The sequence below is a fragment of the Microplitis demolitor genome, chromosome 1 (assembly GCF_026212275.2).
Source record: "Microplitis demolitor isolate Queensland-Clemson2020A chromosome 1, iyMicDemo2.1a, whole genome shotgun sequence".
NCBI classification, from domain to species: Eukaryota; Metazoa; Arthropoda; class Insecta; order Hymenoptera; family Braconidae; genus Microplitis; species Microplitis demolitor.
In genome coordinates this window covers 51,113-67,889 of record NC_068545.1, presented here as the reverse complement: position 1 = coordinate 67,889, position 16,777 = coordinate 51,113, and the positions used below count along the sequence as shown (strand labels likewise).

Sequence of the window (16,777 nt, the reverse complement as noted above, 5' to 3'; positions counted from 1 at the left end):
GATAAAAGCCAAATACCTGCACTGAGTCGCAGAAGAGAGACAGAGTTTGCAGATATATACTAGCGTATTGGCGTACATGACCGACCAAAGGGGAGCGAAAAAGAGACTGGGAGTGAGTGAGGAGTTTAATTTGGTGGTAGGGGATGTCCTAGACCCTTCGAACGCACGCGGCTCTTATTGATCTGGGTAGACGGGGAGCGAGAGTTGTTCTGCTTCCCAGATGAGTGAGAGAGGAATAAACATAACAGACAGTAGACAGGCAAGTAGGCAGGCGGTACGAATGAGATAACAAAACAGTATAGAATAAGAAGAACAAGCTGTAGTAGATGTTGATGTTGATGTCGATGAACAAGTAGAAGAAAAAGAAGAGGGAGCAGGAGAAGATAGTGGTTGTAAACGGCGCCAGGCTTTCTCAACCTGTTATCAAGAACGTCTTTGTTTAGTCTACGACACCCAACTTGTCCAAGTAGTCACATCAGTAGGATGAGTAGAAATGAGTCGTCGTTGAGTCTCTGAAGGTCTCTCTATCTATCGGCTCTGAGTAGACTAGACTAAATGAAAACTGGGTTGAGGACACAGCGATGCCAATTCACTCAGTAATAAATCTACTGTTCGTAACTCGACATCTTCTTCGTCTATTTTTTTATTATTATTCTTGTCTGTCTTCCTCGACTGCTTCGAATTTTTTTTACTCCATTTCCTAAGAAAAAAATTCAATCAAAGGACTTGATCGTTTAGTCTCCACTTTATACTAAATTAATTAATTAAAAATAATTAAGTATTAATCGGATAAAAAAAACTAAATTTTTTTAAAGTTTAAACTGTTATTTAAAAACAAAAAAAAAAAAAATTAAAGTAATATTTAACAGGACACGACTTTATTGGGATAAGTTCCATAAACGCGACCACTCCTAGTGACTCTGTAGTAGATTTGTTGATTAATTTGATTGACATTTGTACATGCTGTTAAATGAGGCCCATCACCAGTTCCTAGTCGTTTCACTTTGGTCCTGATACCAGTTGTTACTGACAGTTTCGGATGCAAAATTAAACTCTGTCGATCAACCTGTGCTGAGGATAGAACCAGCGCTTTAGTTCGCTTGATTGAACGCAGTCGTGACGGAGCATGACTACGAATAAAACGTAGCGGTGATACTGCACGTATTGCTCTGAGTATTGGACGTCGGCATGTCCAAAAAAATGCAGCCGTCGTCAGCCAAGTGAACCAGTCATTACCCTTAGGACTTGGCGCTTGTTCATGTGTCCAAAGAAATAACATCTATAATATTATTAGTACTAAGTTATTACTATTATTGATAATTAATAATAATAATAATAATAATAATAATAATAATAATAATAATAATAATAATATACCTTATTAATCCACTGTCTTGCACGATGTTTATAACTAACAGGTCGTTCAATAACTCGAAACATAGAATGGCCGTTAATTTAAAATAGTTTCTCTACAATCGATTTTTAAATAATAATAATAATAGTAATAAATAATTTTATTTATCTTTCGTCAGCAATTTTTACGGCTATTCATTCATTTTAATCCTATCGAATCACGAATTAATTTATAGATCACAGATAATAAATAGTTAAATATTAAATTTTATTGCCGATATGAAATTCAAATTTAAGATGATTATTCGTCAGTTGATTATTTAAATGAGCAATTTAATATTTTTTATTAGCGATAAATTTAAACAGCACAACCAATAACTGATTCAGCCACTTGTATACTTGTATCGTTAATTTTGATTATAAATAAAATTTATGATCAGGAATTGCGTCTACCGCATTATTTCGTCGCCTTTCAATTTACAGTAGGGTCACACACCCACTTATCACGCCAAATACCTCACAAAGTGGCAAATAAAAATAATGTAAAAAAAAAAAAAAAAAAAATTAATAAATAGCAAAACCCATGAAATTTTGACAACTGCCTGACGTTGTCCGATAGCAGTCAATTTTTTTTTTCATTTTTTTTTTTTTTTTTTTTTTTTTTCAACATTCGATGGCTTTTGGATGCAATTAAAATCACTATTTGCAAAACAACTAAACAAAACTAGTGTAGAAATAGTTGGTTGTTTGTCGGTGGTTTGTCAGTATTGAAACAAAGTTTAGCGCATGATGCATCGGTATTATTCCCGGAACGTCAGAAGTGTAAGTAGGTTAGAACCTGGATACATGACCCGCAAGAGCTTTCATTCCTCTTTCTTTCTTTTTTTTTTTTTTCTTTACTTTTTTTTTTTCGACTTCTCACGCCCACATCGGGTGGCTCAACACTACAGAAACCCTCTTCAAAGTGATCAAGATCTAAGAAATCGAGCTTTCGTTCTACTTTCTTTCTTTTCTTTTTTTTTTTTTTTTTTTTTTTTTAATACTTGAGGCGAGTTTGGCATTTCGTTTATTATTCAATAGTTTTTTCAATTTTTTATCACTGCAATTATCTGTTATGAAATATAAATAAATCAATGTAAATATTTATTATTTTGTGTGTAACGTAGGTAAGTTGAGCTATATATGATAAATAATTAATGGAGTGTATAGTGTGTCGTAGAATATCATCGCATGCAGCGAGATTTATCTTTCTAGTGAGTAAAAAGTTTGGCGTGCATCCGTGACCTTGGCATTAAACTATAAGATGTATAGCGCATTGCAGAGATAAGAGTAGTCTCAGCCAATTGGTTATTTTTTATTCATACAAAAGTATATTCTCTCGTATCATCACACTTGCTCGGTACATCAATCTGCTTTCTCCATTGTGTATATATACTACTTAATTTTTTATTATTTATTATTCAATAAATAAAACAATCGACAAACTAAAAGTATTTTTTTATTATCTAGATTTATTATTCTCTATAAAACCATAGCATTCATGTAAGTATTTATCCTACTCTATAAATCAATATATTTAATAAGAAAAAAAAGTTGTAATTTAAAATATGAAAAGGAATTGTTATTTAAAAAATAGAAAAAGAAAAAAAAAAGATTTTTATGTGAAATTGTTTAGCAATTTACAGAGAACGTAATTGACCTGTGACCCACTGTAGCACACGATAAATTCAGTCACTGCTTGAAGATATTATCTAATGTAAGACATAGAATAGATAGACACAGTATCAAGTATTGTATATATATATATATATATATATATATATATATATATATATATATATATATATATATATATAGTGAGTATAATGATGAGAATCGATTCACCGGCCTCAGCACAGGAGTTTAATTGAATAGGTTTGCTGTTGACAACGTGACCTCTTGTATTTAAAATTTCTTAATTGCAAAATCTCTATTCGATTCATTGATAATTATAAATATCTTGTAGCTTTGAAAATAAATATATATATTACAAATGTTGGTTAGATATTTAAATTCGAATTTTTTCTGTTACTCAACCAACAGAAGTTATCAATAAATTACTTTTAAATACTTTTAAATAAATAGTTTGTTTGACGTTTGAGAGTTAAAATATGGGTGTAAAATATTCATGAGTCAACGATTACAAAGTGCAACACCTCGTATCAGTCTGAAGAAAAACAAGATACGTTGTTTTAAAATCCCAGTAGACGAGTTTAGTTGTATCACTGTCGAGAGAAAATAATGCAACGCTTGGGTGCATTGTCCTGTTGAGTCAGAGAACCAGCAGCAGTAGCAGCAACAGCAGCAATCCAGAGTCATTCAAGGATCAAGGATGTGTTAACTTATATCTATATCTGTATGACAATAAGTATTTACTCAAGTGTTAATGGAAAATAAAAGTCATCAGATTATTCATAAGTTTGTTTATTCACCGACACAGTATATTATTAAAAGTTCAATATTAAATGAGTTATATATCCCGTAAATAAAACATTAATCACCGTAACTAAAATCTATTATTATTATTATTATTATTATTATTATTATTATTATTATTATTTTATTTTTTATTTTTATTGTCATTTTGAATTTAACGGACTGCGGTAAATGCGCTACTCAAGGATGAAGATAGTTTCCTCCGTTTCCTCCACTGCTTAATATGACTGAGGAGTACAATAAGACTACGATGTACTAAGAAGACCAAGATGTAAAATAAGAAGAGGAAGAAGAAGAAGAAGAATCGTGAGGCAGACCACAGAGAAAGAGACATACAAAAGAGGTCCATAGGAGAATTAATGCAGGAGAGTAAGAGAGTATTGCTATAATACCTATGGTGGGGACGTATAACCAACAACTCAAGCACGTGGAGACCGTGGAGACCGTAAAGACTAAAGTAGTGTTTCTTGGTGTCTCTCATTTCACATTTCAGTAGTGTTTCCACTGCCTTCAGACTCTTTTATCTTGCTTAACTTTTTAGTAAACCATTTGATTTTTGTTTTTCTCTATCATAAATTTTACACAAAATAGTCAACATACTACGACAATAATTATCGGTGACAATGAATCTGATGATAAAATAAAATTAAAATAGTTGGTTAGTATTTGATATTATATATATTTAAATATTTAAATAAAGTATATCAAGATGAGTGTGATGATAAATACAATTGGGATGGCTGTGAGTTTATTGATCTTTGTGGAAGTGAACACGTACCTAGGTACAAATGTAGCTGGCCTTGAGTTGCCGTTTAATCAGAACCATAATTCGCATCATAAAACTGCGGGAAGCATTGAACATGGCTGGATAAATTGGCACCGACATCAAGCCAGATCAAGCTATCATGCCCATCAACATAATTCAACTAGCAGACCTGCTCGGAGTCATAATAATCAGCATAATGGATCGATTGATCTAAACAGTATAACAGGAGTATCATCAGCGCATCATCATGATGATCATAACGCGGAAACACCAGTATCTGCATCGGAAAAGTTTACTGCTGTTGCTGTTGCCGAGTATTCTGGTACCAGGGCCGTATCTTACGCCGGATATAACAATAATAATCAGGATCAATATGCAGTCTACACAACTACCGTTCCTTCCTACACCAGACATCATTCTGGGTAAGTTGACAACGTTAAATCACCCTCAACTAATATCAGATCATCAATACCATTAAGATCATTAAAATCATTAATATCAGATACTTTGTTTAAACACTAATGAGATTTATAACTGATTCAAATCACTTAAAGTATTTTATTGCTGGTAATTTATATAAACTCACATAATTTACATCTAGATAAAAATTTAAATCTAAATCAAATTTATTTTATGTATATATTTTACTATTTTTTTTTTATATTCTATGTATAGCAATTAGCGGTTGTTGGTCTGCCCGCGGTAAATTGTTTGTAGTTGCATGTGGTTAGTCTGCAGATATGTTTTGTTTCACATGAGAATAAACAAAAGGGGAGAAAAGTAATAACTGGAGCAGCTGCAGTACTTTCGATCCTGCATTGTATATAACATGCAAGCTCGTAAACGCCGGTTTAAAAAATAAAGCAATAATTTATAGCTTCACTAAATTTAATAATAAAATATATAAAAATTATTATTACTTGTTTTAATAAATATATAGACATCAAAAAGAACCTACACCAAAAACACCACAGAGTTTATTGATTATTTAGTCTACAATTTCCTTTTAATTTATTATCAAATTATATGTATATATAAATATAAATATGTTAGTTGTACTTTAATGCAGTGATTTTCACAAGCAATCAATTAACATCTAGTTTGCTGCGTACACTCTGTGGTTACTAAAATTAATGATGTCGAGATGAATAGGTCATAGCTTTAGGAAACGTCAACAAACTATCAAATGCACTTATGCATTATTATTATTATTATTGTTGTTATTGTTACAAGTTGTTAACACAAAGTATACCTAAAAGCTTTGTTTATTTTAATTAGTTTTCCATGTACTATTGCTACTATTCCGGCTACTGCTGCTGTTGTTGCTCTTACTGCTTGTATCTTTAGTGTATTGATCATCAGAGTTGAGTAAAATAACAATTAACGAGTATATCAACTCCAGAAGGTTACAATTCTTTAAATCTTAAGATTTGTCGGTACAACTTGTTGCGGTAAAACGAGTTCTCTCTTTTCCATATTAGTCACAAACAATGTGATACTAAACGCCATGACAACTACAGCCTCAAGGTTATTTTGAGATCATCAAGGAAACTCTTTCATTTCCTTCCTATCTTATGTGTCATTTAATACAATAAAAAAAAAAAAATTGAAGGAAAACATTTTTACTTATTTTTAACATAAACACTTGATGTTTAACTATTTCCAGCAAAGATCGGTGTAATTTTGCATACAGAGACAAGTAGATAAACTGTTTAAATAAAAAAATGATTGAATATAATGACAGGATTGGAGTCAACATTCCGTATTATTGGCACCAGTAATGTGTAATTACATAAATTGTCTTGCTCAGCAAAAGCAATGTGTAATTTTGTAATTTGGAAATGTTATGACTACTGATATGTAAAAAAGCCCTACGGGCAGAGACTAGTATTTTATTTTCTACCTTCTCAAGGATGGATCACCCATCACCTATCGTTTGTATTATATAGGGATAGATTTAAAAAAAATATAAATTTAACAAAACCTTAAATTATGTATATATTATTAGTTATTAGTGTGAATGAACTCACATACACAGAAATATATATAATACACATGTATAATGAAGAGAATGTATCATGAAGAGAAAGAACTCGGTGATTCTGAAATTAGCACCGAGTAGTTCTGAGTTTTATACAACCAGAGGATGTTTAAATGCGGATTGTGTTTTACGCATCAGCTAAAGTGTTTATACGATAAATGCATCTGAGAAAATAAATTAACGAGTATTGAATGTCTTCGGAGAAATTTTTTTTATTAAGTTCCACTTCTATATTATTGATAAGAGTATCATGTTTAAATTAATTAATTAGTATGTTAGTTAGTTACTGATTGAGTGGAATATTTTATTTATATTTTTTCACAAGAGCAGTTGGATTTAAAACGAAACGGTTATCATCTGTCTGATGTCAGTCGACGGATAAGAAAAAAAGGAAGCGTGCCGAGTATCTTATTACTCGACGAATAATGTATATATATATTTATAGGTTTTTCTCTGGGACTTGTATGCCTCAACGAGTACTGTCAGATCAATCTTATTGCTTTTTTTGTTACTCCGTGTAAATAAAATGAGGTGTCATACCAGTCTACTAAATTATCAAGTTTGAAAGCCGGCGAGAGATGTTTGACATTATCTTTAAGTAGTTACTTTAAGTTTATCCTTTTTTTTTTTTCTTTATTTACAGATTTATTTGTATTATTGTATTAATAAATAGATTATTTAAAAATATTACTGGAGAATTATTATATACCGCAAAAGTTGATGGCAATATTCAAAGCTACTATCGATTTTATTTCCTCCTAAAAAAGTCTCGAGGCGATATGTAATCGTCTAAGAGGTTTGAAATGGATCCGAAAATTTGTTCACCTCATCCCTAACGTCATTAAGGTAATAACTTTAATACCTTGAAATCTTAAAAAAATGAAAAAAAAAAAAAAAAAAAAAAAAATAATAATAACTTCAAGGTCACGAGGGATAGAAGACGCGCAAAAAAGTCTCACGGGATTACCGAGATTTCAAGGATTTTTTCCTCTTATTTTTTTAACTGAAAAAATTTCGAGACTAAAATATTTAGTCTTTAAATATTCCAATAGAATTTTTTAATTAAAAGATTATTAATAAAACGATTGGTTCTCGGAGCGCAATTTTAAAAACCCATTTGTTATACACTTGAGTTTTATTAAATAATTGATTTATGATTGCGAAAAAAAAAAAAAAAAAAAAAAAAAAAAAAAAAAAAATAAAAAATAAAAAAAATGGGCTTAATTTTTTTTTTTTTAATCAATTAACGACAAAAAAAAAAAAGAAACAAAATAACTGTTGTTATGTTTTGCTAATGTAATTATTTTTTTAGGAGACGAGTATGCACGAGGAGTCCAAATGTCAATAATCACTACTCAGGTCGACAAATAAGGTAAATAAATAACAACAATACCTATGTATATATATTATACATGTTTAAAGGTCTAAAAATATGTAAATAATAATAAATTATATATAGATTTGTTTACACCCAAGTGTCAGCGTCGGCGTCAAGTTTTATTTGTTGTCCTGGTTGGTCGCAAGTAACGCGAACAAGCTACGGGTGTAATAGACGTAAGTATGCTTGTCGTTTAAACCAATTAAAATATGAACAATTGTCTCTACTTAGAATATGATAAATAGTAAATAAAATAAATGATACATTGTGTGACAGCCACAGTCACAGCCACCTGTGTTTTACCTTGTTACAACGGTGGAGTCTGTGGTCCCCACGGTAAATGCAACTGCCCCAAAGGCTTCACTGGCAGCCAATGTCAATTAGGTAACGTGCATTAATTAACTATTTTTTTTTTAAAATAAAAATTAAAAAATAGGTAGATAACTTATTTAAAACCGCTTAGAATTTATATATTTTTTTTATATAAATAACCTCAGATCAAGCGGCTTAAATACTTATATCATTTCGCGTGCGTGTCAACATTGGATGCTCTGCAAATAGATTTTTGTACTCTTGAGTATGTCAATAGTTTTTAGTTTACTTAAATGCTTATACTAGCAAAAGGTCACCTGTCTATTTATCTATCTATCTACCTATACATATTGATAATAAGATTATTCATAGCTATTATTATTGATTAATGAATCAATAAAATACGCCGCTTATATGTTTATACTTAATTATTTTTTAATAACTACAGATATTGATGAATGCATGACTGAAAAACCGTGTGCACAAATCTGTAAAAATTTACCTGGTAGTTACGAGTGTCATTGCCGTCACGGATTTCAATTACAACCAGATGGACAATCTTGTAAAAAAAATGGTTAATTATTTATTTTATTTTATTTTATTTATTCACGTAAATTTATTTAATTATAAACATTTAAATTATTTAACAGACAGTGATGGTACAGCATTCGAGGCACGAGATTTAGAAAATGACTACGGCATTGTTACAAACACCCGGAGACCGATTACTACGAGTCCGCGTGGTATGAATATATTTAATTATAAAAATATACTATCTTTACTCTGTTGACTAACCAGCACAGTCCTCATTCCCGTTGTCTGACTCACAATAAAAATAAAAAATAAAAATTTAAGATAAAAAATTGAAACACTCAACAACAACAACAACAACAAATATAAAAATAATAATAATAATAATAAACGATATTTTTTTGTCGCAGATACCGAAAATGAAGTAAGCGACAGTGATACCAGTAGGGGTTACCAAGTTTTACTCAAGAGATTAACCAAGTTAGAAAAAGTAAATATACTTAATATTATATTTGGACAATAAACGAAAACAAAAAAAATATTGATAATAAATAAAATTTTTAGCAATTTGGTAAAGGAAAACGAAAAGAAACAGAAGTCGCTGAGCTAAATGGAAAAGTCAATGAAGCAGTGGAGGGTGTTACTGAATTGCGATTGGCTGCCAAAAACGTCCTCAACTTTTTACACGAAAGTTTTGGGCCGATGAGACAGCAAGTTTACGAAATGAAAAACAAATTAGAATTGGAGAGACGAAGAATTGATTATCTTGTTCAACGATTCACTGAAATTGATCATAAAATAAATTTACAACGTACTAATATCAATGGATAATTTTATAATAATTAATTAATTATTTATTAAGTTAATCGTGTTCACATCAGCAATTAGATAATAAAAATAATATAATGATATAGTGTATAGTTAATATAAACTATTGTGAAATTTTAATTGATAAAATTTATGATTAATTAGCAATTAATGGAGTTTTAATGTTAATTATTTAAAATCGGAGCTACCTTTTTTCTTTAAAATTTTTTTTTGTCTTCTTGTAAGTCTTTTGTTTGATTTAGAGGTGGACTGTAGATTTTTACCACGTCCTTTCTTATGCTTGGCAATTTTCCGGCTGCTCATCCAAACTGGGTACTGGCCAAACTGATCTTTCATTGTCTTTTTGTTGTAAACACGTTTTCCATCTTGATCCATCTGATCTACATGATTTTCAGCATCATTTCCATCAGCTTTTTTATCTTTTTCCGCTTGAATTATTTTTGCATCAACGACTGTACAAAAATTAAACTTTATTTACAAATAAATTAGATAAAATTATTAAAATAAATAATAAAAAAATTACCTGTCGCTATTTCAGATAACTCGTTCATTTCTACATCTTGCTGGCCATTTTCGTCAATACCCAAAGTTTTCTTTAATCTAGCAAGTTCTTTAACTCCATAACGTTCACGTTTTACTGCTCTGCACTTTCTTCTCCATTTACTTCTCAATGATTTAGCCATTATTTATTATCTAATAAAATTATTTATATTTATAATAATTAAATTATTTTTTAATATTTTCTATAAGACAATTAACCTCAAATTATGTTAATTAACAATAAATATTTTTATAATACGTTTTAATATTAGTTATAAGTAAATAATATATAACATAAATTACCTCTGATAATTTTTTGAGTTATTTATAATTTTATTAAGTTTAATAACAAACACGTGCTTTGGATGGTTTTTGATAAATAAGCTGAGCTGAAACCTGAAACAAACTGATAATAAGTTCCGTTCAGTTCCGTTTTCCGTATAATAGAATTACAATCGCATATTATAATATTAAATATTGATTTTTATACCTCTGGTGGAGATGACAGGAAGCAATAGGAAGCTTTAACCTCTATATCCTCTATATCCTCTATAGGTATATACATATAAAATACCTATAATAACCACCACCACCACCACCACCACCACCACCACCACCGGTAACACAGGTGCAAATGTGGGCAAATGACAGTTTCCCTGATAACACGAGTTGATCGTGAAAAAGTTGGTCATTCATTATTAGTTTCCGACCAACTTGACGACAAGTTATCGACAACTTCAGCTTTTGCAACTTTTGGCTACAAGTTACCGCCAACTTTCTCAGAAAGTTGGCGCCAGTATGGAGCCGCAACTGGAATGCAAGTTTCAGAGGAAATTGAAAAGAAACTTACCGTCAACTTATGATTGCCAACTTTTGCAAGCAACTTTTGCCACCAACTTTCTCAGAAAATGGCTATCAACTATCAGGGAGGTACCAACTGTTGGCGGTCAACTTGGTGTCCAGTTGCGGCTGCAATTTCTTGTCAGTTTCTCGCCAATTTGACTGTTAGGGTTGTTTGATCAAATCTATCTCTATTTTCTCATTGCCGTAAAAATTAATCCGACCAAACAAAATAGTTGAATAAATTTATTTTTATACTTAATGAATTTAAAAATTAGCACGTACGTTCAAAAAAGCTGGGATGATCACATCATGATCACACTAAAAAGTCGGTAACAACAATATTTTCTCTTCTCTCACATAGGGTGCGTTCAGGATGATAATTTACTAATAAAGTGTCTGGCTATCAGCATCCTGCTGAGGGTATTCATATACTATTATTATTTATATTATCATTTGTTGTTTATTTATGCTCAAACCCTGATGATATAGCCAGACTTTTTGATCTGAAAGTTGATGTACATTAGTTGCGATCAACTTGATGACAAGTTGACGACAAATTTCAGCTTTTGTAACTGTTAACTAATTATATTTTAATTGCTAGTAGTATTTGCATAAAAAATATATATAAATTTTTATATAAATTAAAGACAAAATTTAATTAAATTACAATATTAATATTTATAAAAATAAGTTATAATAATAATAATAATAATAATAATAATAATAATAATAATAATAATAATAATAATAATTATGATAGTAATTAAATGGTGACAGAAATTTAGCAATTTTATGTATATAACTACAAGCAAAAACGTAACATATAACTTAACATATCCGGGTCTTCGAGGTTTTCGGGCGAGTACGATGAATACGGTGAGTACAAATACACAACATTAATATTCATATAATGCATATCCGTATGTATAAAAAATAAAAAATATAAAGAATAGACTTTTAATGGTAATTCAAATTATATACCTATATATGTATATATGAGTGACATCCCTGTTTTATCGTTTATACACTAATACCACAGGTTCCGAACCCGGGGCTTGGAAAACTACCAACCCAATGGATTTATAACTATAGTTGTACTACCATCAATAAACTTATCAATTATACTTTTTTATTGTTATTAATAAATAATAATCTATTGTCTGTTGAATTTAATTAAACATAATAAATATCAATAGATAGTATAAAGATATTAATATTATAAATTATTATTTAAAACAAATTAAATGGATTATAGACAAGCTTAGACTTATTTATAGGCAACATCATCATCAGAAAATATGTTTATTTAGATTTATAAAATAGATTAAATATTTCAATTATACTGCAATTAATGAATTAATTTTATTTGTGTGTATGTTTTGTGGTATGTCAACTTTATTTAATAACTGAAAAACGTTCATGTTAAAAAAAAAAATAGTTTAGTTTAGTTTATTTATTTACGATCATGGAGCTGCTGCTCCTTATCATCAAATATCAATATACATGTTATTTTGTTGTTGTTATTATTATTAGCGATAACATTTAAATAAACTCAACAGAATACAATATATATAAACGTTTTATTAAAGTAAATAAATTAACGATGAGAAATTTTTTTCAATAATACTGTGATTTTTAATTCAAAATAATTATAATAAGCACCGTACAGTTTATTCAATTGTAAGTTTCTTACAGCTTTAAAGTTAATGATAATTTACATTAATTAAGATATGAATGCTCTGGGCACTGGGTCAACGTTCTTGACTCAAGCTTTACTTGTCACTCGAACTAATTTAAGTGCTAAGTAGTTTATTATATACTCTACACTAGAGTCTGAACATCCTTTGCTCATATTATTTAGATAAATATATATATTATGAAGAAAAACATGTATAATTTTAGGTCAAAAATATTCTAAATCCTAAACACAACTACTTATAATTCTGTCAATACCAATTGGTTAATCAATAATAAGAAGAAATTTTATTATTATTATTATTTAAAATATATTTTATCTGCTTATTCAAGTATAAGACAAATTATATGTATAGTACATATTTATAATTTTTTTATTATTGTTTTGTATTTGAAAGCTTAAATATTTTTCATAGCAGTTTTCAAATACACACACACACACACACACACACACACACACACACACACACACACACACACACACACACACACACACACACACACACACACACACACACACACACACACACACATAAATACAACTTTGTTTTTTTTTTCTTATTTTTTTTTGCATCCCATGGTACACAGTTAAAATGCTTGTATAAGAAATCTCAAGCTTTCGGCATTTACTGAAGAAATACGATGCACTTAAAAAAATAAAATAACTAAAAAATCCAAGACAATAAAAATAAAATGATGATCTTGTAACGTAAAATGTATTCTTTTCAAAATTCACATTGAACTTAAAAAAATGTTTAAACAACTGAGCATTAAATATATGTAACTAAAAAATATAATATACTCAATATCAGTACATTTTATATGATATAATTTATCGTAAAATCTAATGATTTCGTAGAGAATCATCAAAAAATAATTATGTATGGAATTATGTTTACAATGATACTGATTATAATAATGACTGATGATATCAATTCAATAGCTATATATATATATATATATATATATATATATATATATATATATATATATATATATATATATATATTTCATAATAGTATAATTAGATAAAATATAGGCTATTGTCATATCAATAATAATAATATTATCTATATCTTGTCGATAAAATAATGATCTGAACAGTGAGCAATAATTAAGACAACTGTCCCAAGGTATTTAAACGCAAGCTCAGCTAACTACTATTATTGTAATACATATTAATACAATATACCATTCATTTTACCTAAATTGATTAATGTGGCAATAAATGTTATTATATAGAGTAAATACGTGAGTAATGATAACAATGAAATTAGTAGTAAAACCATAAGCAGTTAGTCTGGTCTGTATTAAATATATTGTATCTTAATAAAGTTTAGTGCAATGGCCTTAATTCAATGAGACATAACGATATATCATTTCTCATCTTATATTAGCTGTTTAATTTATTATTAAAAAAATAAAACTACTTATTCATGTATTTTATTAAATTAAAGGAAAAAATTTTGATAAAGTTATGACAAGTTTTTGAAATAGTTTATTACAGGCCGTTTCAAATGAGAAATTGAAAGTTTTGTTTTTCTAGATACAAAATTTATATAATTTATAATAATGATGCGTAAAAAATAGTTACGATTTACTGCATAAGTATTTTTAAAATTTCTTTTTTTTAACTTCTTGTTAAGAAAATTGAAAATTTTTAAAAATTCGGTAAGTTATTGGTTTCGATCCGATTTTCGAAAATCGAATTTCTATCAGATCTTGACGTTTTGAGGTTCTAAGAAGCTATTCTGACTAATTCCAAGATAATGTCCAAGTGGATGTATGTGTGTATGTACGTACGTACGTAAATATCTGTAACCTTCGAATAAATGAACCGATTTTGATCGTCAAAGTGGCATTCAATGCGGCTTGTTAATATCTGATAGTTGTGAATAATTAAGCATAATCGGTAGGGTGCGTTCGGAGATATTCCAAAAATAACATTTTTTTAAAAATTTTTTTTATCTATATATATAACTTTTAATAAGCTCATTGGATTGATTCAATAATCTACTCAGGTCTAAAACTGCATAAGCAACGTGATACTATCTCAACCATCAAAATCAATTCATTCGTTCAATACAAATCATTTACAAAAGAATTAAAAAGAAAATTTTTTTTAAGTTTTTTTGAAATTCCTCAAAAATGACTGGATAAATAAATTTTAAAATCTGATTAGCTGTAGAACTCAATAAAACGCGTCGAATTCTACTTTAACCGTCTCAATCAGTATATTCGTTTAAGAGATATCGTTGAAGAATTGGGGTAAAAACCGTTTTTTTTTTCGAAGACAAAAACAGCATACAAAAGTATTTTCGAGCTCTTTGAGCTCGAAAACAACGGCAAGTTTTAGGGCTGGCCCGCAGGGTCAACCGATAGACCGATTTTTTTCTATCTATTCATCTGCTGTTATATATTTATAAACTATTATAAATATAAACAATAACATAAGATTGATTGTAATAAAATTTAAACGATTGAACGTATTACAAAAGTAAGATCGTTTCTATATGATAGAAAATAATAGTTAAATAAAGGGCCTTGATTCACTCAGTCTATTCAACACTGATGATCATTTTGAAGCTGCATTCTGCAAACATTTCCGACGAGGTATGCAATTCTACTTTTCATTTTTTATTCTTAACTCACCGTCGCAACGGCGTCGTCAGATACCGGAAGCAATAAAGTCTGAGTGAACTAAATGAAATTCTTATCTAGATCGAAGCTGACTCGTTCTCTTGAATTCACTTTTTTTTTTTTTGTTTTTTTTTTTTTTTGTTTTTATTATTCACTTCTATCGGTTCTTATTTTTCTTATACTTCTGCTTCTCCACTTCTCAGAGCTTTATAAATTTCTTGATTCTTTAATTTTTTTATTTATTTATTTTTTTAATAACGTAAAAAAAGAGAGTATATCAATTTAATTCACGTCTGAAAGGTAATGATGAACTATCCATGAGTATTATTATATCTATGCTGATTTTTTAAAAATAATAGGCAAACTTGACTCGCTACCTTATTATATAATTTTTTTTTTTTTTTTTTCATACATCATAAAAAATATTTATGAAAAATATACATAAATAATAATTTATTATATTTTTACAACACTTGCATACATATAACCTAATAAATTATTAGTTTGAAATATTTATATTGACACCCAGAGGTTCTGGGTTATAATTTCAAATCCTAATTTTTAAAGTTTCTTTTTTTCCGTGTAATTAATCCATTGAAAAAAAAAGAGGTTATTGTAACCATCTATTGCTAATAGTAGATAGTTTTCATAACAAAATGTATCGTTAACTTGGCAATATTAGATTGCTGCTGCATTGACTATCTTCAATTTTAAATGAAAGTATTGTCAATTTAACCATATTCTTTGGTTATATTCTCCATACTTGGTATTACTGTTTTAACAATTCCTATAGATTGCTATCATAGCAATCCAAATTGTTAATGTAGCAATTCAAATGGTTAATATAGCAATCCGGATTATAAATATACCAATACGTATTGTTAATATAGCAATATATATTGCCGTAGCAATCATCTATACAGATAGTTGATTTAACAAAACATTGTATGGGTAAAATAGCAATCGAGCCTTTACGCAAATAAAGTATTGCTATATTAACAATATAAAATTTTCCATACTTTAGATGGTTACTATAACTTAACGGTATTGCTATTATTGCAACATTTTTCTTTCAGTGTCCTAATCAATTTTAATATGGATTATAAGACGAACAAAAAATGTTTATATTGTGTAAAATTATTTACAACAGGAGCCAAGTAACGGTTTACTCTTGATCCAAGTACACTATGCTTTTGTCAATAATTACTAAAACATATATTTTTTCATTATGAAATCTAAATTGATGGTAAATAATTTTTCAAATAAGTTTTGTGATATCTATGAAAAATAAACTCGGGTATTCTTGATGGAAATTCTTGCAAATAACGTACGCTGTTGAGTTTTACGTATTCTTACCATGTGAGTCGTTCGTGGT

General features: G+C 28.9%; 2 protein-coding genes across 2 annotated transcripts; one reads left to right on the top strand and one right to left on the bottom strand.

Annotated features, from left to right (window-relative positions):
* Positions 1-4,021: 4,021 nt before the first annotated feature.
* Positions 4,022-9,689, top strand: LOC103575555 (uncharacterized). The gene is made up of 8 exons (XM_008555398.3): positions 4,022-5,016; positions 7,948-8,007; positions 8,095-8,189; positions 8,290-8,397; positions 8,774-8,899; positions 8,976-9,068; positions 9,267-9,346; positions 9,421-9,689. The coding sequence occupies exons 1-8, from the start codon at positions 4,538-4,540 to the stop codon at positions 9,685-9,687; spliced, it is 1,308 nt and encodes a 435-aa protein (XP_008553620.1). The 5' UTR covers positions 4,022-4,537; the 3' UTR covers positions 9,688-9,689.
* Positions 9,685-10,675, bottom strand: LOC103575553 (protein LLP homolog). The gene is made up of 3 exons (XM_014439988.2): positions 10,528-10,675; positions 10,208-10,377; positions 9,685-10,136 (listed from the first exon to the last, which is right to left on the bottom strand). Exons 2-3 carry the CDS (start codon positions 10,365-10,367, stop codon positions 9,853-9,855), a joined length of 444 nt encoding a protein of 147 aa, XP_014295474.1. The 5' UTR covers positions 10,368-10,377; positions 10,528-10,675; the 3' UTR covers positions 9,685-9,852.
* Positions 10,676-16,777: the final 6,102 nt, after the last annotated feature.

What these genes read in the sequence shown, in the direction of transcription:
- LOC103575555 (XM_008555398.3), top strand. Translation starts at nt 4,538, where the DNA reads ATGAGTGTGATGATAAATACAATTGGGATGGCTGTGAGTTTATTGATC. An exon ending in TACACCAGACATCATTCTGG is followed by an intron (nt 5,017 to 7,947) that starts GTAAGTTGACAA and finishes TTATTTTTTTAG; the next exon opens with GAGACGAGTATGCACGAGGA. An exon ending in GATTAACCAAGTTAGAAAAA is followed by an intron (nt 9,347 to 9,420) that starts GTAAATATACTT and finishes TAAAATTTTTAG; the next exon opens with CAATTTGGTAAAGGAAAACG.
- LOC103575553 (XM_014439988.2), bottom strand. Translation starts at nt 10,367, where the DNA reads ATGGCTAAATCATTGAGAAGTAAATGGAGAAGAAAGTGCAGAGCAGTA. An exon ending in GTTATCTGAAATAGCGACAG is followed by an intron (nt 10,137 to 10,207) that starts GTAATTTTTTTA and finishes ATTTTTGTACAG; the next exon opens with TCGTTGATGCAAAAATAATT.